Source organism: Dipodomys merriami, unplaced genomic scaffold (genome assembly GCF_024711535.1).
Source record: "Dipodomys merriami isolate MVZ:Mamm:240054 unplaced genomic scaffold, mDipMer1.0.p SCAF_3, whole genome shotgun sequence".
NCBI lineage: Eukaryota > Metazoa > Chordata > Mammalia > Rodentia > Heteromyidae > Dipodomys > Dipodomys merriami.
In genome coordinates, this window is record NW_027204492.1 from 34,967,746 (window position 1) to 34,990,805 (window position 23,060).

Consider the following 23,060-nt stretch of genomic DNA (forward strand, 5'->3'; position numbering starts at 1 on the left):
CAATCTTAGCCTCCTAAATAGGTAATATTACAAGGATGAACCACCATACTCATCAACAGAGGTGACACCTATAAGTAAACAAGCTACAGCCCGGCGCTGGTGGCTCACGCCTGTAATCCTAGCTACTCAGGAGGCTGAGATCTGAGGATCGTGGTTCAAAGCCAGCCCGGGCAGGAGAGACCGTGAGACTCCTATCTCCAATAAACCACCAGAAAACCGGAAGTGGTGCTGTAGCTCAAGTGGTAGAGCGCTCGCCTTGAGCTGAAGAGCTGAGGGACAGTACCCAGGCCCAGAGTTCAAGCCCCACGACCGACAAAAAAAAAAAAAAAAAAAAAAAAAAAACAAGCTACATCCACATACACTGAGTTTTCCCTTAGCATTTTTAGCATCTCATTCTTTTTTTTAGTTCATTTTTTAAATTGTAAAAATGTTGTACAGAGGGTTACAGTTACATGAGTAGGGTAATGAGTACATGTCATTATGAGCATTGTTACCTCCTCCTTTATTTTCCCCTACCACACTTCCCTCCCCACCTCCCCAACACATTCCCCTCCCACATTGTAACATTCATTTTCAATATGGTGTCCTGTACATCTCATCATCACAATGGGTCAGCCTGCATTCTCATTTAAGTGTTCTGCAATATCCCTTCCCCTCCCCAAATTACAAAATGTATATACAAGATGCAGAACACCAGCATCAAATACAGTGAAAACAGAGGTTATACCATGGAGGAAGAACCTACAAAAGAATCACATAACCTTTTTTCGAATTCTTATCCACCTCTTACACTTTATTCTCCTACTACTACATATACCCCTCCCCTAAGCTGTTCTTACCGCTCTACTATTGTTATGCCCAAGTTCTCTTCTGAACTTGAATTCATATCTCTCCAATCCTAAGCCTTCACTTCTCCATCTGCACCAGCCCATTGATCCCTAATGATTTAATATCTGACCCAACTTACAGTTGGTTCTATATTTGACCACAAAATTGGATCTATTTGACTATATTGAGTACAAGGGGCCCATCTTGTTAACTCTAAGCAGCAGACTACTTATCAGCCAAACCCTGATTGTCTCAAAAGTTACAACTATACATAATCTTGACCCCAAAGCCACAATATCCCTCTCCAAGCAAAGAAAAAGAGAGCTAAATAGGAAAACACCTACACATAACTTTGAAACTCTAAGATCTATACATCTACAAAACACCAGGTTGGCTCCAGTCCAAAAAAAAAGACTGTCCTACTGTTGTACTAGTGTGGTTTTTGTCTCCAAATGGGTAGAACTAACAGCAGAAATACAAGGAACATGGCCAAGCATCTCATTTTTCAATATGAAAATGAGTCAAGGATCACCAGACATATGAAGAAAACTTCCAATATTTAAAGTCCACAGTTTGATAAATTATATGCATTCTGTATATATTATACGATCAACTTCATGGTCAAAATAATGAATATGTTTATCACCTCCAAAGTAGTGTTTTGAGCTCTCCCTTTGATGTGTCAGCAAGTAATCAATGATCTGTTTCCTCTCACTGTAAATTGAGTATTTGTATGGCTTTGTATGGATGGAATCATGATGGTCTTTTCTCTTTGGCCAGGTTTCTTATACTCAACATAATGGTTTTTATATTCATCAATGTTGTTGTGTATATTGATAAAATATTTCTTTTTTTATTTGACCAGTCAGTATTTTCATTGTTCAGATATTCTATTACTAACTTATCTATTCCCTTCTTGATAGACGTTGACTTCTTTCCAGTTTAAGATTATTACAATTACAGTTTCTATAAATGTTCTTTTATAAGTCATTGTATAGACATATTTTTCTTTGATCTTAAGGAAATACCTACATGGACTAGATAGCTTGTATATATTTAATGGGGTTTTTTGGGGCCCCAAACCAGAACTGAACTTGGTACCTGATGCTTTTATTCATTGTCTAGTACTCTTTCAACTGAGTCATATCTCCAATACTTCTATTTAACTTTTTTTTTTGTCTATTGTGGGGCTTGAACTCTAAGCCTGGGCGCTGTCCCTCAGCTCTTCAGCTCAAGGCTAGAGTTCTACCACTTGAGCCATAGCACCACTTCTGGTTTTTCTGCTTATGTGTTGCTGAGGAATTGAATCCAGGGCCTCATGCATGCAAGGCAAGCACTGTACCACTGAGCCACCTTCTCAGCCATCCTTCTTATTTTCTACCTATTACTTTTGTTACATACTGATGAAGTCTCCAATTATAATAGAGGAATCATTGCTTTCTCTTGGTACTGATCACTTTTACACCTACACACACACATATGCATTTCTATGAATAGATATATGGATATATTAAATACATGTATATGTTTTATGTGTAGAGATATATCTCATGTGTATACATACACATAATTATACATGCACATACACACAAAATGCCAGAATTAGAAATTCTAATAATCATTTGATTTAAGATACTAAGCAATATATTGTTCATTTGCATGGAGGTTACTAACCAGTATAACTTAATGGTAGAATGTATGTTCTGAAATCAATTGTCAGTAGATAGTTCTATGTGATTTATTAGATCTATGACCTAGGGAAAGTTATTTTGCCTCATTATCTTATAGATAAAATGGGTTTGATAGTAATGCCTACTATGTATATAAATAAGTATGCACATAGAATAGGAAGCATGGAGCTTGAGACAAAATACATTTATAATTGTTATCATTATCTCTGATAAGTAGTTATCAATATCTATTTTAACTCTTTCAATAATAATTGGGCCTTACCTGCTATACTTGGTAGACACCTTTGTCACTAGAAACACAATGAACCCAAGTTTTTTCCCATTATATTATATTCATTGGTCTTAGTTTTGTTCAAAGTGTACAGGTTTTCTTTACCACTTTAATGTGGAAATCCTTCAAAGGTTTGAAATCCATTCCACTTATTCACCACAGTATACTTGACCCACATGTGTGAATTCTAGTGTATAAATGTTAGAATTTGCAGATTTCTGCATCACCTATATCTATATGAGATTGGTAAACAAAACTTTTAAGACCGTGGTTTAGACATGTACATAGCTAGTAAATTTTAGAATTTAAGGTTAGGAGTAAAGTTCTTTATTTGCCTTTGACTCCAAGTTTTTATTTTTACCAAATTTACTATTTTTGCTCTATATTTTGTCTTCTCTCTGTCCAACTTCTTACTTTTTTTCATTCACTGAGGCCACATTTAGTTCTTTTTACATGGTTACAAGGCACACTCCAGATTCCAGTCAACAGTTTTTAACCTTATAGACTTGAAGGCTAGGAATGGTAAAGCTCCTATTACTGTTCTCTCTGGATGATTTGTCATTTCTTCTTTGTCCCTTAATTCTGTTTCCCTCATTGTAAATAGTCCCTACATTAACATTTAAACATTTCTTTTTCTTTCCTCTTTTCTGTCGATTTTGGGGCTTGAACTTTGGGCCTGGGTGCTGTCACTCAACTCTTCAGCTCAAGGCTAGTCTCTACCATTTGAGCCACAGTGCCACTTCTGGTTTTCTGGTGATTTATTGGACATGAGTCTCACAGACTTTCCTGAGATCCTGAGATCTCTTGAGTAGCTAGGATTACAGGTGTAAGCCACCAGAGACTGCCAGTTTCTAGCTTCTAATGGCCCAATCTTTCCTCTTTTGTGTGGTGCTGCTTTTAACCTTCATACTTATGTAAAGTTCATATTTGGTTTCCTAGCTTAGAGTATTACTTCTTCTCCAAAGATTTTTACTGTGACTCAGTCTTCTATTTCTCCTGTTCCCAAGTATCTCTTGAGCAATCCACTTTAATTTGAGAATCCTAAAACCTAATTGTCTTTCCAAATCTGCCTAATAAGGGACTAAACCTCCAAATACAAGGGAAAAGTATATTTAGGCTTAAGACTCTATGTTGCATTATTGTCACTCAGTGAAATCAATAACCCTCCCTGGGCATTTTCATTCATTAGTATTTCCTAAATGCGTGTCTCCAGTCCAAACCTCTCTCCTGAGTTCCAGGCTCATTATTCAGTTGTCTATTTAACTTTTGTATCTGGATGTGTCAAACTAAAAATGAATCCATCTATTTCTTGACCTGATTTTCCCCTCGATCTCTGTTTCAGTGAATATAGCCACCATACCCAGGCCTGAACCAGAAATCTGTAAATCATTCTAATCTCTTCTTACCCCATGTCCCTTTCATCACCAAGTAGTGCTAAATTTGAAAGAGGGTCATGTTCACTGTCCTACCTAACTCCATTTTAGCCCTTGTTGCCATTTTAACCTTTTTGTCCCTGAGTCAGGGAGTCCAGATAGGTCAGGATTAATGGTTAAGCATCTTATGACAAATAAACTGCCCCTCAGATAGTTTTATCTTATTTTATTTTTTTTTTTGGGGGGTCAGGTTGTGGGGCTTGAACTCTGGGCCTGGGCACTGTCCCTCAGCTCTTCAGCTCAAGGCTAGCACTCTACCACTTGAGCCACAGCGCCACTTCTGGCTTTTTTCTTATGTGGTGCTGAGGAATCGAACCCAGGGCCTCGAGCATGCAAGGCAAGTGCTCGACCACTGAGCCACTTTCCCAGCCCCATAGTTTTATCTTCTTATCAGGACCAGATGTCACCCAACATCCTAACATAAGGATATTCAAACATCTTAGGATAATTATGAATTGGTGCACATCTTTGACCAGAACCACCTAATTTCACATACCAATATAACAGTCACTTTGCAGCCATCTTGGAATACAGGAAGAACCAGACAGCCTGCCAAGAATTAATGACACATAATAACATGGCCCCATTTAACCAGTCCTGTGATTGCAGTCTGCACATATGACCACAAAATACACCTGTGACTTTTGCATACCTCTCAGTTTCTGCCCTCAAGTTTCCCTCTAAAATTTATGTCAGTACCCGAAGACAATCTTGGAGTCACTGAGTCTCTTTGTTTCCTCAACCTGACTGCATTCAATTAAAACTCTTTTCTCTGCTAATTGTCGGTGCTTGTTTCTTTTTTAAAAATTCTTTTCTTACCTGAATTATTCTTTTTTATTATTTTAAATTTTACTTTATTGTTTTTATAGAAGTGATATATAGTGTGGTTACATTTACATGAATCAGGTATAAGTACATTTCCTTTTGTACAGTGTCATCTTTTCCCTCGAATGTTTTTTTTTAATTGGTGTATAGGAATGATGGTTAAAGCTAGTCCAATTAGGACTCCCAGAGCCAGAGTTTTCATCTAAATACTCCAGTTTTATTTTTTCTCATAAATCTACTTCAAGGATATGCACTTCTTCTATTTACCTCTATCCACTACCGCTTGATGTATGGTGAGTTTAAGATAGTACATGTTTCTTCTAAATCACTTTTATAGCTCCTCAATTGGTCTATCTGTATCATCTTTTGCTTTTCTTCCATCCATCCTCTACACTGCATCTAGAGTTCACTTCTATATACTTATAATAACGCTAGAAGTCTAATAGTATTGACCATAAGGCCCTGCATGATGCAGCTCCTATCAACTTTTCTGGATGTATGGAGACTTCTTCTCATTCACTGTCTTTCTACAAGCATGCCAACTTTGACCTCAGAACACCCACTCATACAGTTTCTGCTATGGAATATTTGCTCTATTCTCTTCTTTGCTCATCAATTAGATTTTAGTTTAGATACCATTTCCTCAGGAAAGCCTTCTCTGCCATTCTAGGTCAGATCAGGCAGCAACCTAACACAGTGCATTGGTGGGTTTTGTTTTTGTTTTTGTTTTTAGTCCGGTCATGGGGCCTGAACTCTGGGCCTGGACACTGTCCCTCAGCTCTTCAGCTCAAGGCTAGCACTCTACCACTTGAGCCACAGCACCACTTCCGTTTTTTTTCTTTTTTGCTTATGTGGTGCTGAGGAATCAAACCCACGGCCTCATGCATGCAAGGCAAGTGCTCTACCATGGAGCCACTTTCCCAGCCCTAACACAGTGCATTGTACAATCTCTTATCCTCCTCTATGTTTATATATGATTTAATCAATAAATACTTGATGTTAGCATGAGTTGGATATGTAAAATTGCTCAATTTTTTCTTCAAAATAGCCTCACCTACACCCATCATGAGCATTTCTTTTCCTACTCCCCATGTATTCCATATTTTTAAACTTTATCTTCTATAAAATGGCATATTCCCAAAGTGAGAATAAAGAAGTATAGGAGTGTATCCTTCAAGTTTGCAATCCTTTCACTCATAATTTCATGTTGGCATTTTACAGCATTTTACAGTCTGTGCTTAACTCTGTAGTAACTATTAGGAGGCATAGATTTTTCAGAAGTATGTATGCTTCTGATTACTTGATTCATTCTATGTGACTAGAGGAAGATTCTCTAGTTAGCAATTATTTCTTTTTTAATGTCATAGTATTTATTAGTATCATACAAATGGATTTGCTGTGTGCACTTAAATCACTATACAATTTAAAATAAGAAGACTATTATCATCTAAAAGGTGTTATTTGTGAGGGGAAGAGGAGAGATAACAAATATGCTTAGGAAGGAATGACATTAAGTGTGAACATTAAATCAAGTATCAGAACTGAGATTTGCACTATGGGTGACAATCCATCCATACTTCTGCCTCTTCCTTTCATCCATGCAAATTAAAGCTGCAGGAGCTGTCTTTGTATACACTTCCCCCGAGTCTGTTAGGCCATCTTGCTAAATCTATAAAATGAAGGAGGTGGCACAACTCTTATTTGATTTGAGTTGTTGGACATAGGGAAGTAATTACCTAGAGAGCACAACTGTTGTTTGCATACTGGGAGTGTTACAGTGTGGATGGCTTTGAAATACATGTTCTGTGCTCCCAAAGCAAAAAATAGTAAAAAAAAAAAAAAAAAAAAAAGAGAGAACTAAACTAGAAGTACAAAGACTTGCAGTATAATTTTGAATCTGTCTCTGTGTAATTATGAATGCCTCACAAATCTCTCTGGGCTCTTGCTCTGTTTTGTAAAACAGAGTTCATCATACCCTATTTATTATTCATACGATTGCTGTGATGATCAAATGAGGAAAGCACCAAATGTAAGTTGCATTTAAAAATATCCTAGTCAGGAGAAGAGAAAAGGCTATTTGGCACTTAAAACATCTGATCTCACTCTCCCTTGGCTGTCACCATCTTTGGCCATAGACAGTTTGTATAGGTTAATACAGCTTACAACTAGAAAAACAAATGCACTAATCACTTCACAAATGGGGAGAGAATAAAATCTGGGATATTAGAAAATAGGGGAAATAATGAGACTGCAAGATGATTAGTCCCACACATTTATAGTTGTTACAATTTATGCTGGGATGAAGAAAATAATGTACTGCTCTTTACATTCATCAGACAATAGATATTTGGTATCAGAAAACAAAACATTCAGCATTTATTGTTCAGAAATCAAAATGACATGGTAAGTATTAATGCAAACATTAAGTTTTTATACAATATGAATACATTTCAAATATAAAATGAGATCAAACAAAAGATATGCATTTTTCTTCCATACAATTATTATTTTTTGCTAAAAATTCTTTTGTATAAATTCAGGTGAGTAAAATGTATAACTAAATATAACATTTAAATGCACTAAATACACCCAATTATACCTACTTAAAAGTATGACAGGATCTGCAGTGGTCAAACTCACTTACTAGTCCCAAGCTTCAGATTTGGCATGGATAGAAAAGTTAGGCTAGATGAACCCATTTTTCCTTGTTTAAAATTAACATTTGCTACCTAATATATGGTACACAAGCTTTTTATGATATACCTTGTTTTATACAACCCATGTTTCTGAAATGTATGTAACATATATTATTAGAACTTAAGTTATGTTAAAACCTTATTGAAAGTTTATCATTTAAAGAGTTCACTGGATAAGTTTTTGTGAGGACAAATTATTTAAAATTGCTGATACTTGAGATTTTTGAGTTGCAAAAACATCAGTGTCATATGGTTCAATGGCATGTAAAGAATAATTTTTTTGTCTTGAAACAGAGGATGCCTACACCTACCTATTTATAATCAGCTAACGTACAAATTGAATGAGAATTTGGTAGAGGATTTTGAACAGAATAATAAGCTTATATTGTACCTACTATATACTTTAGCTGGCGCTGAGCAATAGTGTCTGTTAATTAATTATGTGATACAATATAATATAAATTAGAAATTCATTTCCTTTATAGTAAGTTTGCTATTATGAAAACATTCAGTTTATTTTCCTTAAGATTAAATATCACATGTGTCCATAGTTACACTTCTGCCTAAATGAATCTCTAATGTTACCAGTGGAAATTGGGGTTAGCTATTTTAGTGTAATCTGTATTGTGTGCTTTGGTTGATGCTAAAGATCTGGATCCCATGGGATAGTTGTGATGAAAGAGGGTAATTATTTTCCCTGTAAGTAACCTGATCATAAATTAAGAATCTTCATTTAAGTCAGTGCTTATAAGCAGTTTTAATCTCCTGCAATTGGAGTTGGGGAGGCCAGGTGCATAGGGAATAGATCTGTAGTCTTTGTCTTCATCAGATTTACCAATAGTACACTGATTATCTTGCTATTTACTGCTGTTGAATGTGTTACTAGTTGTTCATTTATCTAGCCACTAACTTCTCAACTGTAAAGTGCATTCGAATACTGTGAGCATAAAAAGGCAAATTTGGAATGAGGGGAGATATGTGTCTTTAGATTCTGAAGTATAGCTCCAGCATTTGATGAATTCTATGTGTAGCTGTCAAGAGTTAAAATTTTAAGTGGATTCTGGGAATTGAATAAAGATAAAACTTAATCCATAAAGATGTAATGAGTCACTTTGCATTTTGGAAAATATAAGCCCCAAGGGAGTAGTATGCATATCTCTGTTTTAGTCTACTTGCTCATTTGTTCAGAATGATGCAGAATGAGGTTGCCATCTCTGACTGCACAGTTGTAACAGGTGTGGCAGAGTCAGCCTTGCTGCAAAATTTAGCTTTGCCTGTGGGGATTTCACACTTTGCAGCCCCTTGGAGAAGGGATCATTGACAAATGACTGTATAAAAGTGGAAAGCACTTGGGAATTTCACTACCAAGCTAGATTTAGATCACAGTAAAGGGGCCAATCTAAATTGGTCACAGACTATGGAGAAGTACATGTCTGGAGGAGATGGCATGAACTTCACATCAATTCTGTTTCTCGGTTACCACCACTGAATTTCCTGAGGGAGCGCTTTGTGAAACCTAATGATCATATTTTAGATTGACTTTTTTGAGCAGGTAAAATCTCTCACAGATATTTACCACCACAGTTTTCTGGTGGCAATATATGACCAGCTTTGTGTTTTTTGATTTGTAAATGGTAACTCATATCCTTTGGTTTCCTTTTGGATACGTATGAGGATAGAAGTTTTCAGAATATATTTCTCCTATAGTTAAGTGAAACACTTCATCCTTTGGCAGGGATCAGGAAAGGAAGAACATTGTCTGGGAAGACAAATGTGACATTTGAGGACACTGATCTCAAAAAGGATTCGTTGGATTTATTTAGTCCTTTCTCCTTTGTCTGTCTTTGTTTTTCTTGTATTCATATGTAAAATGAGCCTGGTGATGGCTGAACAGCACTCTGATCATTTTTCAGCCAGGAAAACATGGGACCCAGAAAGCTGGAATGTTTTGTCCAAAGCCACAATCATTCAGTGACAGACAGAATACCAAGATTATGTCATTTCTCCTTTAGAGCACGTTTGGGTTTTCTTTGCCAAGGCCAGCTTTAAACAAAGTTTATATTTGTATGCAATATAGTCTGGAGTGAGATAGGGAGGGAGAAAAAGGCAAAGAAGCTGCGTATATAATGTAGAGTTCTTTACGAGAACACTTTGACTTAAATTTTCCTTGATTTGAAGACAACTCATCATTCCAGATTTCAGTAATACATCTGTAATTATCTGTTTTATACAGTCCAGTAATAATAATAACAGATATACTATGCACATTTTTCTCACTAGATGAATTTATTTACTAGAAATTTCTTTCTGAAGACTTGCTCTTTAATGGAAAAATTCTTTAAATCTCTTCTTTCATTTGAGACAAACCTGAAGGACTGACACAATCAAATTGCCTTTTGAGGGGCAGTTTAGTCTTTCCTTCTGTTTACCACTGACATAATCTAGCAGACCTCTACTTTTAGTCCGAAGTTATTCTTTAGGGCTCAAGTGATAAAACTTGTCTTTTCCTTAGAATCCCCTCTTGGAACACTCATAACTTTCAATGTCAAATTCTCTTTGTTTGTTCTTGAGGTTTCCAGGGATCTTGTATTTTCCACAACAGCTGAATATGAATTTCTGTGGTCTGAGCTTTGTTGAAGGCCCAGGAGCTCTGTGGTTACTATGGAAACCTGTCCTCCCAACAAGCTGCCATTTCCCATATTCCCTTTAAAAAATAAGTCTTAAACCTCTTACATGTCCCACAAGCATAATGAAAATGAAGAATAACACAAAGAAAACATGAACAGCTTGTTATTTCTTTGGAAGCTTCATATAAGAAAGCAAAGTTTCTTGGGCACCAACAGGTTAAGTGTTCACTGAGATCTATTAAAGCTTGCCTACATTGTGGCTTTAAGGAGTGGGAATTCGACTCTGCATCTCGACATCTGTGAATTGAGGAACACTTTCTGTGCTCTCGGTGGTGATGGGCGAGATGACATGTTTGAGCCGAAGGAGCATTGTGAAGAGTAAGATAAGGAGAATAGCCAGAAGACTCAGGAATAAGCCCACATACATATATAGGTTAGAATACTTGTCTGCAGTGGTATCAACCTCTGTTGCCAGAGTGGGAAAATGGGCCCGACCAGTGAGATTTCCATGGTACTTAACATGCACTTCCGTCATCCCTCAAGATTAATTGATACCTACTTCTGATTGGTTTCTATTGCCCTCGAGTCATTCCACAGTCACTTAATCTGTCTTAAATATACTGGGAGTCTTTTAAAAATCTGATGCAAAAAAATCACTCTTGGAGCAAAATCAGTAGGGCACAAGCAAGGTAACAGAAAAGTTTTACTTTGGCAATTGCCACCTTGCTCTGTCCTCTGGCACAGCAAGCAGCTCCCTCCCAAATAGGTTGTATCAGAACTTCTTAACCCTAAGAAAAGTAAATAAAACTTTATTTTTCACACTCCCAATATTACACTCATTAAAATAACTGGTGAAACTGCTTAATAATACTGGTATGGAAACATTGATCTTAGAGTATTCTATCAGAGTTGCTCTATTTTGCTATAAAGAGAAAAGGCTTGCCTTTATCCACAGCTCATCTAAATAAGTGGACTAATTACATGGATTTAATTGGGTTTTTCTCTAAGGAGACCTTGAAAATGCTCTTGGATAATTCTGGCTGAGCATATCTGAGTTTTCACCCTTCTTGTCTCTCTGAATCTTCCCTGAGGACAGAAATCTTAATATTCCTGTCTAGCTGCCCAGCTTGAAGATTTTAAGTCTAGAAGGTGTGAACTTTCTACAGCTTGGTTGACATCCCCTCACTGTAGACTGGAGTGAAAGTGTTGGCAGACCTGGTAATTCTCAGATGGAAGAGGTCTCAGAGATGATTCCAGCAATGGGTTAAAGTTCAGAAGATTTGGCTGTTAGGATTCTTCAACAGATTTATTCTCCTGGAAATTGAAAAAAAAATCAGGTATCTAAGAAAAACAAGTGGCAATTTATTCTGATTCACTGAAAGAAATGGTTTGCTATTGGCAAACAAGTATAAAAATCACATTTCTATTCCATAATTTCCATTGTTTTTGTTCTATTCAGGAAATAACTATTAAAGGGTTACAAAATCAGAATACTAAACAGAAGCTAATAAGTAGGCTAGATTTGTGAATTTTTATGTCAATACTAGAGCTTGTACTCAGAGCCTAGGCTGTCCCTTAGCTTTCTCTGCTCAAGGCTGGTGTTTTGTTGCTTGAGCTACAGGTCCACTTCTAGATGTTGTGGGTGATTAATTGGAGATAAAAGCTCACGGAGTATTCTGCTTGGGCTGAATTTGAACTGCAATCCTCAGATCTCAGCCTCCTGAGTAGCTATAAAAGGTTGAGGCACCTGGGTTTGTACAGTGATTTCTATATTAACACATACGAGCTTCACCTGGGCCACTTATTAATATACAGACCAGTCTCCACCCTAGAATTTTGGGTCATAATTATTTTCCCAGTAGAGACCTGGACACCATATTAGATATTCAAATTTTATTGGTCTGGGATGAGGCCAAGCAGCATTAACTTTTAAAAACTACCCAAGTAACTAAATTGTAAGCAGGATTTGAGAACCATTGATCTATCCTAATCAGGAAAGTCTATCGCTGAAACAAAACTTAAGCATTGGTTTCAGTCTCTAGTTTCTAGTACCAAATACTGTTTTAATAGAATTTAGAGTATTTGAAAAACAGTTTTCCTCCAATTCTTTTCTTGTTTCTCTTCATTCAGGTCTGTGGGCTTAGAATATCCACTTTTTCCAGTATTTCAGTATTTGCAGATCATAAAGAATAGAATGGTACATCTATTCTGAAAACATAGTTGCTCTCTTCATTATTAGGTAAAACAGAATCTTTTTTTGGGGGGGGGTCCGGTTGTGGGACCTGAACTCTGGTCCTGGGCGCTGTCCCTCAGCTCTTCAGCTCAAGGCTAGCACTCTACCACTTGAGCCATAGCACCACTTCCGGCTTTTTTCTTTTTTCTTATGTGGTGCTGAGGAATCGAACCCAGGGCCTCAGGCATGCAAGGCAAGCACTCTACTACTGAGCCACCTTCCCAGCCCCGTAAAACAGAATCTTATCTTTATTGGCAAAAGTACTCCACTGTGTAAGTCGGGTCAATTATTTAGGTTAAAAGTTTAATTTTCTTAAAATGATTCAGCTTGCCATATGAAGAATTAATATTAAATATGGGTGAACAAAAAAAGATATGAATAACCATCACCTGTCATACTTCTATGTGCAGTAGTAGTATATTGCTGAAAATATAGCCTAATTCTGTCTCTTAACAAACCCAAGGAGAGTTAATAGAAATAGCTCTTTCTATCATCCCTAGACTGGGAACACTTCAGGTGAAGTTTATATTCCCTAGCTTACATTATTATGTTTTCTGTAATCTGTGTATTTTTTAGGCTGTATACTTACTGTCTTCTATCTATCATGCAGAGCAATCAGGTTTATAAGAAATAAAAACAAAGAGAGAAGATCTTTTTTATTTCACTATCTTTGGAACATTGATCTAAGAAACATTGTTGCTATTCTTAGAGGTATATCAGTTTTGAAATATGCGTTCTATATTTTGTGTGTTTGTGTGCCAACGCTGGAGTTTGAACTCAGGGCTTGGACACTGTCCCTTAGCATTTTTGCTTAAGGCTGGCACTCTACCACCTGAGCTACAACAATACCTCAGGTAGGTTTTTTGGTGGTTGGAGATACATCTATCAGGTTTGTCAGCCTGGGTTGACTTTGAACTCAATTCTCAGATCTCAGCCTCCTGAGGAGCTAGGATCATAGGCATGAGCCACTGACACCTGACTGACATATGCATTCTAAACACAAACTTTTCAAGTGATTCTTTGCAGAGTGGACATTAAGAATTAACTATTGGGTTTTCTCTCTAGGTAGCTAATCTGTTGTGTTGATTGTTTGGAGGTTTTACTTTCTAAACAGTACTTTGAACAGTGTTAGAGGGTGAATTGTGATTCTCAAAAAGATAGGGTGATTTCTTTGCTGCCAGTACTGGTAAAAGTGACTTTATTTGTTAGTAAGGTCTTCTGAGGTGTAATCAACTTAAAATAAGGTCATTAGGTTGGCTGTCATCCAATGACCTGTGTTCCTATAATAAGAGAAGATAGAGATACACGGTGAGAAGATGGCATCAGAGATTGAGATGATTCAACCATTAGCCAAGGAATGCAAGGATTGGAGCAAACAGCTAGTAGCAAAGAAGGATTCTGCCCTGCAGATTTTAGTGGGTGTATGGCCCAATTGATAGCTTTATTCCAGATTTCTAGCCTCCAAAAGAGCCTAAGAGAACAAATTTCTGTTGATTTAACCTTTCCCAGTTTATGTCAATTCTAGGAAAGGAATCACAGGGTCCTCTTGGAATAATGTTTCTCAGTGTGGTCTGAGGAAAGTCTCTTCATCAGAAGAATACTCTTGGAAATTGCCCATTAAAAAGCATGTTCCTTTCTCTTACTGCCTAGGTCAGAATATCTTGGGATAGGACCAGAAAATATTTGAAAGAAGTTACCCAGTTTAATTTTTTTTTTTTTTTGCCAGTCATGGAGCTTGAACTCAGGGCCTGGGCACTGTCCCTCAGCTTCTTTTGCTCAAGGCCACTTGAACCAGATTGCCACTTCCAGGTTTTCTGTTTATATGGTACTGAGGAATCGAACCTAAGGCTTCATGCCTGTTAGGCAAGCACTCTACCACTAAGCCACATTACCAGTCCCTAGTTAAAAATGTTAAGCACATTCTTCCGGGAATATCTTTCCATCCTGGATGTAATTCAGTGTTTTGAATGTCTCTCTCCTCTCTCTTCTCTCTCTCCCCCTCCCTTTCTGCCCCCTCCCAATTTGTTCTTCCTGAAGAAGTTCTGTATCCTTATTCTGTCCATATGGAGCATGGACACATATCTGTATTGCTTAAAAACTCTACAGGCTAGCCGGGCACTCTACAGGCTCACACCTGTAATCCTAGCTACTCAGGAGGCTGAGAACTGAGGATCGAGGTTCAAAGCCAACCCAGGGCAGGAATGTCCATGAGACTCTTATCTCCAATTAACCACCAAGAAACTGGCTCAAGTGGTAGAGCACTCACCTTGAGCTGAAGAGCTCAGGGACAGTACCCAGTCCCAGAGTTCAAGCCTCACAACTGACAAAATAACAAACCAAAATAAACGAAAAAAACTCTCAGGCTGATTTTGAAAGGCAGCAGAGGGTTGAGAAGCACCGCTTGATTCAAGAAAGTTCTAGGAAGCTCACAAGAGGCATTTGTGATTTGGCTGCTGCCTAGTTATTAAATATATTTCATATATAGCTTGTTAGCCCTAGTGGCCTTCCTTCTCAACAGCTCACTACAGCTCCTTTCTTTCTTCTTCTTTTTATTTTGGCTGGTCCTGGGGCTTGAACTCAAGGCCTGGGTGCTGTCCCTGAGCCTCTCTGTGCTCAAGGCTAGTGCTCTGCCATTTTGAGTCACAGTGCCACTTCCCATTTTCTGGTGGTTAATTGGAGATAAGAGTCTCATGGACTTTCCTGCCTGGGCTGGCTTTGAAGTATGATAATCATATCTCAGCCTCGTGAGTAGCTAGGATTATAGGCGTGATCCACTGGCTCCTGCTTTGTAGCTCCTTTCTTTAAGGAAAACACTGGCATATTGATAAGAGTTTAATAGATTTTTTTTACCCTTGTATTTCATGTTACTGAGATTTGAACTCAAGTGCTTGAACTTGCTAGTAGTCACTCTTGCCACTGAGCCACACCACCAGTCCTGATTTCTGCTTGTATTTTTTTGTGCTGTTCCTGGGGCTTGCACTCAGGGCCTTTGTGCTCAAGGAACACTCTACCACTTGAGCCACAGCTCCATTTACAGCTTTTTGGTGGTTAATTGGAGATAAGAGTCTCATAGACTTTCCTACCAGGGCTCGCTTCAAGCCACAATCTTTCAATGTCAGCATCCTGAGTAGCTAGGATTACAAGTATGAGGGACTGGTGCCCAGCTTCTGCTGGCTGTTTTTGAGATAGGATCACTTCATGCACCTGGGTGTAATCCACCTGTTCAGCTTTCCAGAAGCTAAAATAGCAGGTTCATACCACCATCTCCAGCTCTGTTGGGAAGCGATCTTGGGGACATTTTTTGTCTGTCTGGGCTGGCCTTGAATACTGATCCCAACAATTTCAGCCTCCTCAGTAGGTGTGAGGCACTGGCACCTGGCTCATAAATTACTTCATTTTCAGAACAGAAGTGGAAAAATAAACATTCGTTGCTAATGTAAGCCCTGTGGGAGAAGACTCTACAGTACTGTATTATCTTTTATTCTCTCTGGATTTCAAACACACAGAATTGGATAAGCAATGAATTGGATAAATCATACTCCTTGGCACATTATTATTGGTAAACTCAAGCCCTTTTATTTGTGTAATTAATAGTATAATAAACATCTGTGACCAAATACCAATCAACTTTAAGAGTTAGAATAACAACATGAATACACACACACACACACACACACAAACAAACACACACACACACAATCCTTCCTATCTCCTATCTCCTTACCTACTTCTCTACAAAAGCAGGGTAAATATACATACATATATACCACACATATATGCCTGAATACTTAGTTTTGTTTTTATTTTAATTTTGTTTCTTGAAAAAGTATAAATCTGCCAGGCACCGGTGGCTTATGCCTGCAATCCTAGCTATTCAAGAGGCTGAGATCTGAGGATCACAGTTCAAAGCCAGCTGGGGCAGGAAAGGCCTTGAGACTCTTATCTCCAATTAACCACCAGAAAACTGGAAGTGGTGCTGTGTCGCTCAAGTGGTAGAGTGCTCACCTTGAGCTGAAGAGCTGAGGGACAGTGCCCAGTCCCAGAGTCCAAGTCCCACGACTGACAACAAAAAAAGTATAAATCTGTTGTACTATTTAACCTGCCCTATTTAGCCTACATTCTATTACTATGTAATTTACTTAAGACTATTCTAATAGTCTTAAAAAGGAATAAAGTTTGACAGCCACACATATTGTTTTGTAGCTCCTTATTGTAATTTGACTCTGCTCCATTCTTTTTAGATTGAAATTCATTTGTCAATGTCAAGGTCAATCTCAATTCTTTTGATTACCCTCTTTTCTAATCAAACTACTATACTAAATTTTCTCCTAATTCATTGTTTCCAAGATTTTCTCTGAAAAGTTCCTTCCATGTTCACATATTTCAGCACAAATTCTTCAAGGTTTAGCTCATGATTATTTTTTATCACACTCTTAATTCCTACAGTATTTTTTCCCCTAGAGGAATTGCTTGCCTAATGTTGTAAATATCTAGTTAGTATATTCTCCCCTAAATCCTAATTTATAAACACATTTGGGCTGGAAGTGTGGGTCACATAGTACAGCCCTAGTCCATCAAGTGCAAAGCACTGATTTCATTCCTCAGCATCACCAAAATTTTTTAAATTTTTTTGAGGAACAATACTCTATTCCCTATATAGCCATACTTGCATTAGCTGCTCAATAATAATAGAAGAAATGCATAGCTATGAGTAAAGAAATGGATTTAGCGTCGGCAACTTGAAGATAAATGTAATCATCTCTAATTACAGATTTGACCATTGATACTTATTCGCAATACTTAGGATTTGTGATCGTTGGCTTCAGAACCCCAATGGGTACCCAAATCTAAGGATTCTAAAATGCCATATATCGTATGGTATAATTCTATAAAGCATTTATGTGCACCCTCCTGTTTGTTTTAAATACATTACTTGTAGTTGATACAATATAATTGTTATGTAAATAATTACTATATTTACTGTTTATAGAATAATGACAGGAAACAAAAGTCTGTACTTATTCAGTAGAAACAATTTTTTTCAAATATTTTTTTCAAATATTGTTGATATGCACTGGAGTCTAGTTGTTGTTGAACCCATAGATTGAGAACTCTTGAATATGGAAGACTAATTGTATAATGGGAGGAACAGCTTGAATTTTTCTTTCCTTTCTTCTTCCAGCCTTTAGTTGTGTAAACTACATTTCTGATTATAAACTGGAATTAAAGAATAATCCTTTAGTTAAAAACTTTAGTCTTCAAGTTGTTTTTCTGATATGAAATTTTGAAGGAAAACTACAGAACAAGGGTAAAAATTTAAATTTTGGAAAGTATAATCGAATCCATCAATAATTTTTACTAATGATAGTACATTTCTTGACTCCTTCTATACAATTGACTGTGAATTTTCTTTAGGTCTGAATATTTATTAGAATCTATGAAATGTGGTGAAGCTTTAGACAACAATGGTTTCAGCTGTAGTTGTGCATTTCTTTAAATGTTTCCTTTGAGGGTCTGGAAAACTAAGCACATTATTTCTTACATCTTCAATAGGCTGCAGGGCAGCAAACACCCTGGTCAATTCATTCAAATCGATGTAATTTCTTAAATCCATTCAGGAGTTTGAAATAACTATGAACTTATGTATCAGGTGATTTTCTGTTACTCTGGTCCTATAACTGTGCCAATTTCTCATAAAAAGCTTCCCAAACAGGAATGCCCTGGCTTTCTTTGCTAATTAATGAATTACACAGATAACGTGATTGCTCCATGCAAAGCTTTGCATTATTTGGAAAGAAAAACCATTCAATTGCAAAAGGAACAAAATTCTATTCATTCTGAGGAATCATTACTGTGGAATGACCTTTAGAAAATGATTTTCACTTTCTACAATCCTTTCTTGAAAACAAATCAACAAAAATCAAGTTATTTCTTAATAAGATCACTTAAAAGCTAGTGAGTAATAAGAAAGTGAGGAATGGGAAAAAGTGATGGGTAAGGAAAGGAAAGGAGTGAAAGAGAAAGGAACAAGGAAGAAGGGAAAATAAATATTGAGAACTGAGTAAAGAGAATGTGATGTGGCAAAGGATAAGAGGTGGGAGGAACTAACGAAAGGAAGAGAAGCAGAAAATATTGGAAGAGAGAAGCAAGGGAATGCAAAGTAAAATAGAAAAAAGAAATTAGTTTAGTAATTGGCCAATGCCCAACATTAACATGACTGTGGTTTACTTCTAATGTAAATCAAAATACAAGTGATGTGAATGCACCTTGATTTTCTTTTTGCATATTTTTATCATTAACTTAGTAAATACAACTCCTGATTTAAAAATCATGTGATTTTACTATGAACACTATAATATCAATTCCCTCATGTTTGATATTAGCATGGGACATATAAACTCATGCTAACAAATTATCATACACGTCCAGATCCTGAATTTTCTCCTGACCACAAGAAGTTAATATGGAGCTTTCTTCATCTTTTAACCCTGAGGGCCATTAGTTGAATGAAATGCATTTTTAGTGAGAGCAACAGAGTTCTTCATGGATCTCTAAAATCAGATAAACATTTATTCAACAAAACTTTGAGTGCCACAAAAGTTGTAGACACTAAGGTCATAATATGGAAGTAACAGCACCCTTATCTTTATTATGTTCCCTGACATAATTCTAGTAGTTAGTTTTAGTTTTTATTAAAAAAATCCACTGGTAATTTTACATGTTTCTGTATGACACCTGTCTATATAATTCCAGAGCTGAAATCCTATCAAACAACTAAGAATAATTCCAAAAAGCAAGTCACAATATCAATAGCTTTCAAGAGTTAAAATATCCTGTTTATATGTATATGCCTAATAAAGGAGAAAATCATGAGACAGATCAGAGCTATTAGAGTATCAAGTTCCATATCAGGGTATATCAAAACAATTTCAGCAGCAAGTGCTTTTCCAATGGCTGGAACCATTAAGTAATAAGCTTGCACAAGTGGGAGTTGCTGTATCTCCTGCCGCAGATGATACCTATTTGTCACACCTGCCGATAAATAAAATAATGCTGCTCACTTTACTGGGAATAACATCATTATATTGCCAAATCTTTCTTACCTTTTCTGGTTCACAGAATGAATGGGCTGGTCATTTTAATATTCCTTTTGAAGCTTGCACTGACAGGAAATTTGTTCAGAAACATCTCTGGAGTATCTGGAAAATAGAATGAGAATGTTGTTTGCCAAAGAAGCAGGTCTATATTTCTGCAAATACGTTTTCCCTTTCATCTTCCTGAAGAGTCAGTCCTTTCCAGAAAAAAAAGAAAAGAAAAGCACCTTTCATTAGTTACTGAAAATACGAGTGGCCACTTCAGAGTGCAGTTTCAGATGCCCGTTTCTTCTAAGCTCCAAAGAGCAGTGACGTTCAGAATGTGTTTGTGCTGTCTGGAAGACTTGAATAGAAGGAAGCTGCCTAAATTAGTTTATTCCTCAGTTCCTTACTGGCAGGCAACAGTTTAGAGTATGCAGTTAAAGTAGCGATTCAGCTGTACTCTGCCTTAGCGTTGTGAAGCCCCAGAGAGAGGGAGGAGATAAGAGAGTAGCTGAAGCAAAGTTTGTATAAGCCTTCCAGTTTAACCCCTTCAAGGCTTCTTTATGAATCCGTAGGATTAACTAAGGCTTCTCTTTGTAAAAGCTGCTTCATTTTATTTAAGAGGATTAGCTCTCTGGCTCAATTCAAGAGATATTTTTTCCTGCGAAGTCTCATGGCAATATTTGTTCAGAGTTGAAACCAAACATGCCAGGATATTTTGGTATTAATTGTGACATTTCCGTATATGCATATAATAAACTTGGATCATATGCCCCCACATATTACTTTCCAGTTCACCTGAAATGAACATTTCTGGAATACCTAATCTGCATAAATAATTTCACATAAAGAACTTCAGTAAATTCTTCCAACAATCATGTAACTCAATTATGACTCTCTTTTTGCAAGTGAGGAAACTGAGGCTCCTTTTAAGATTAAGTTTTAGTGAGCCCTGAGCCATCATTTGAAAGCAAGGCATAGTGATGTCAAAGTTTTTGCTCTGTTCTCTGAAGCAATAGTTCTTCTTTTTAAATATATTTTTTATTGTAAAGATACTGTATAGAGAGGTTACAGTTACATGAGCAAGGTAATGAGTCCATTTCCTATCAAGCATTATTACCCCCTCCTTTGTTTTCCTCTACCATCCCTTTCCTTCCCAACTCCCCCCCCCCCCACCCATGTTGTAAAGTTCATTTTCAACATAGTGTCTTGTATTTCTCATTGTTACAATGGGTCATCCTGTATCCTTATTTCAGCATTTTGTTATTTCCCTTCCACTCCCCAAATTAGAAAAATGTATATACAAGAAGCAGGATACCAGAATCAAATATAGTGACAATAGGAGTTGTACCATGGGGGAAGAACATACAAAGAAACAAAAAGAAATCACATAGTACATTACGAGTACATTAAAAAGAACAACAAGAAAGATAAAATCTCCTGTGTCCCTATCTTGGGATTCATTTCGCTTAACATAATTTTATCTGGTCATATGTACATAGCTTTTGACCTCTTCTGCTTGTCCTAGACATATAGTAGTTGTTGCAGAGAAGGGAAACCATGTGACCTATGTTTCTTTGAGTCTGGCTTACTTCACTTAATATCAGTGAAGTGGTTCTTAACCTTAGTAACTGAATGAAAGCTATAAAGTAGAACTTTCTCTCCTTCAGAAATTATCATTCAATTACTGTGCCAATAGCTTCTCAAGAACAGCTGAAAGTCCTCATGTCAGTTTCCAATATATTATACCATCATCATTGCATTGCCGTACAGTAACACCTGGTCCTCAACCATCTTTGTGGCAACAATAATAAAGTATTAATGACAGTGTCTTACCAGTGTTTAAGAAGTTACTGGACTGGAGATAAGATTTAGTGGTAGAGTACTTGACTAGAATGAGACCTTGAAATCTATCCCCCAGCACTGCCAAAGAACAAAAGCAAAAAGAATTACCTAGATGACTTTCTCTTAATTCTCAGTTCTCCTTAAACCTCACCAATCTTCGGTTTTTCATTTCTCTTATTGCCAGGAATCTGTCCTTAAAATCCTCAGTGCCTTACCAGCATAACTGAGTACTCTTTCTCAAACAGGTGTAGTGCTCTGGAATTTCTTACACTGGAATAATGTAACTAAGGTTCCCACAGTACAGGATCAACCCCATAGATACAAGATAAACCCCCTAGAGGACCTACTTTACTTGAATATTTGGATAAAAATTTCACAATTTATGTGCTAATTCTAAGCATAGTTTTTATGACAATGTACATATATTGTATAGTAAATTGACTCTGGAGCTTACTATGTAGCTGAGAGCTTCAAATTTATGACCTTCCTGCTTCTACCTCTTCAATGCTGAGATTACAGGCATACACCACCATTTCCTCTTTACAACTTTTGGTACATTTCTATGAGTCAGCATGAGAGTTCAGAGAACTCTGGCATGTGCAGGGGCCTTTTTGTAGCACTTGGAATTCCTCAGAGCTATATATTTATTCTCTTGTGCAATTTTAGTTATTTTGGTGAGAAAGTGCAACAGATCTTGGTGCAGCAAAAAGACCAGGTACTTTGAAGTCATACATCCCTGGGATTTGGTTTTAGCTTTGATGTGTGTTTTACAAATCACCTTAAGAAAGTCCATTTCTATGAGCTTCAGTTTTCTTGCCTGTAAAGCAAGAGTTTTATTTATTTATTTATTTATTTATTTATTTATTTATTTATTTATTGGGTCCAGTCATGGGGCCTGAACTCTGGGTCTGGGCACTGTTCCTCAGCTCTTCAGCTCAAGGCTAGCACTCTGCCACTTGAGCCATAGCACCATTTCCAGCTTTTTTCTTTTTGCTTATGTGGTGCTGAGGAATCGAACCAAGGGCCTCATGCATTCAAGGCAAACGCTCTACCACTGAGCCACCTTCCCAGCTCCCAGCAAGAGAAGTTTTAAAAGGGAGGTTAGTGAGAAATATTTCTAAAGCATTCATTATAGATGGTCAGTAAGCATGAACATTGCTGTCTCAACATTTTAGATGTTAGAAAAGGTTGAGGCTACTTGCATCTGTTGGTTTCACCAGGGTCAGCTTATCTTTTCCTATTTTATGTAACAGGAAATGAAAGTTTCCAAGCAGACATACTATCTATTCTACAACACATGGAAAATTAAAATGACAACTCAGCATATACAGAATTTACAAGATTAATGCTCCAGAAAATGAAAAAAGATTCATTCTGGAAAAAAAGTGGGTAGAGAAATTTGTGAAAATATTTCTCTGAAGAGAGCTGTTTCCAGGCTAAGGCTACTTCATCTTCCATAGTAGTGTTGGCGTTGGGAAACAGTTTCTTCTTCACCTAACATGTAATGAAAGGGTATTTTACTAGACCTTGACATT

At 37.0% G+C, this 23,060-nt stretch overlaps 1 protein-coding gene across 1 annotated transcript; it reads right to left on the reverse strand.

Moving 5' to 3' along the window:
- Positions 1-7,438: 7,438 nt before the first annotated feature.
- On the reverse strand, positions 7,439-20,017 carry Sertm2 (serine rich and transmembrane domain containing 2). The gene is made up of 3 exons (XM_070038976.1): positions 19,926-20,017; positions 19,708-19,803; positions 7,439-11,685 (listed from the first exon to the last, which is right to left on the reverse strand). Exon 3 carries the CDS (start codon positions 10,904-10,906, stop codon positions 10,634-10,636), a length of 273 nt encoding a protein of 90 aa, XP_069895077.1. The 5' UTR covers positions 10,907-11,685; positions 19,708-19,803; positions 19,926-20,017; the 3' UTR covers positions 7,439-10,633.
- Between the last annotated feature and the right edge of the window lie 3,043 nt (positions 20,018-23,060).

Coding starts and splice junctions, on each gene's coding strand:
- Sertm2 (XM_070038976.1), bottom strand. CDS start 10,906: ATGACGGAAGTGCATGTTAAGTACCATGGAAATCTCACTGGTCGGGCC.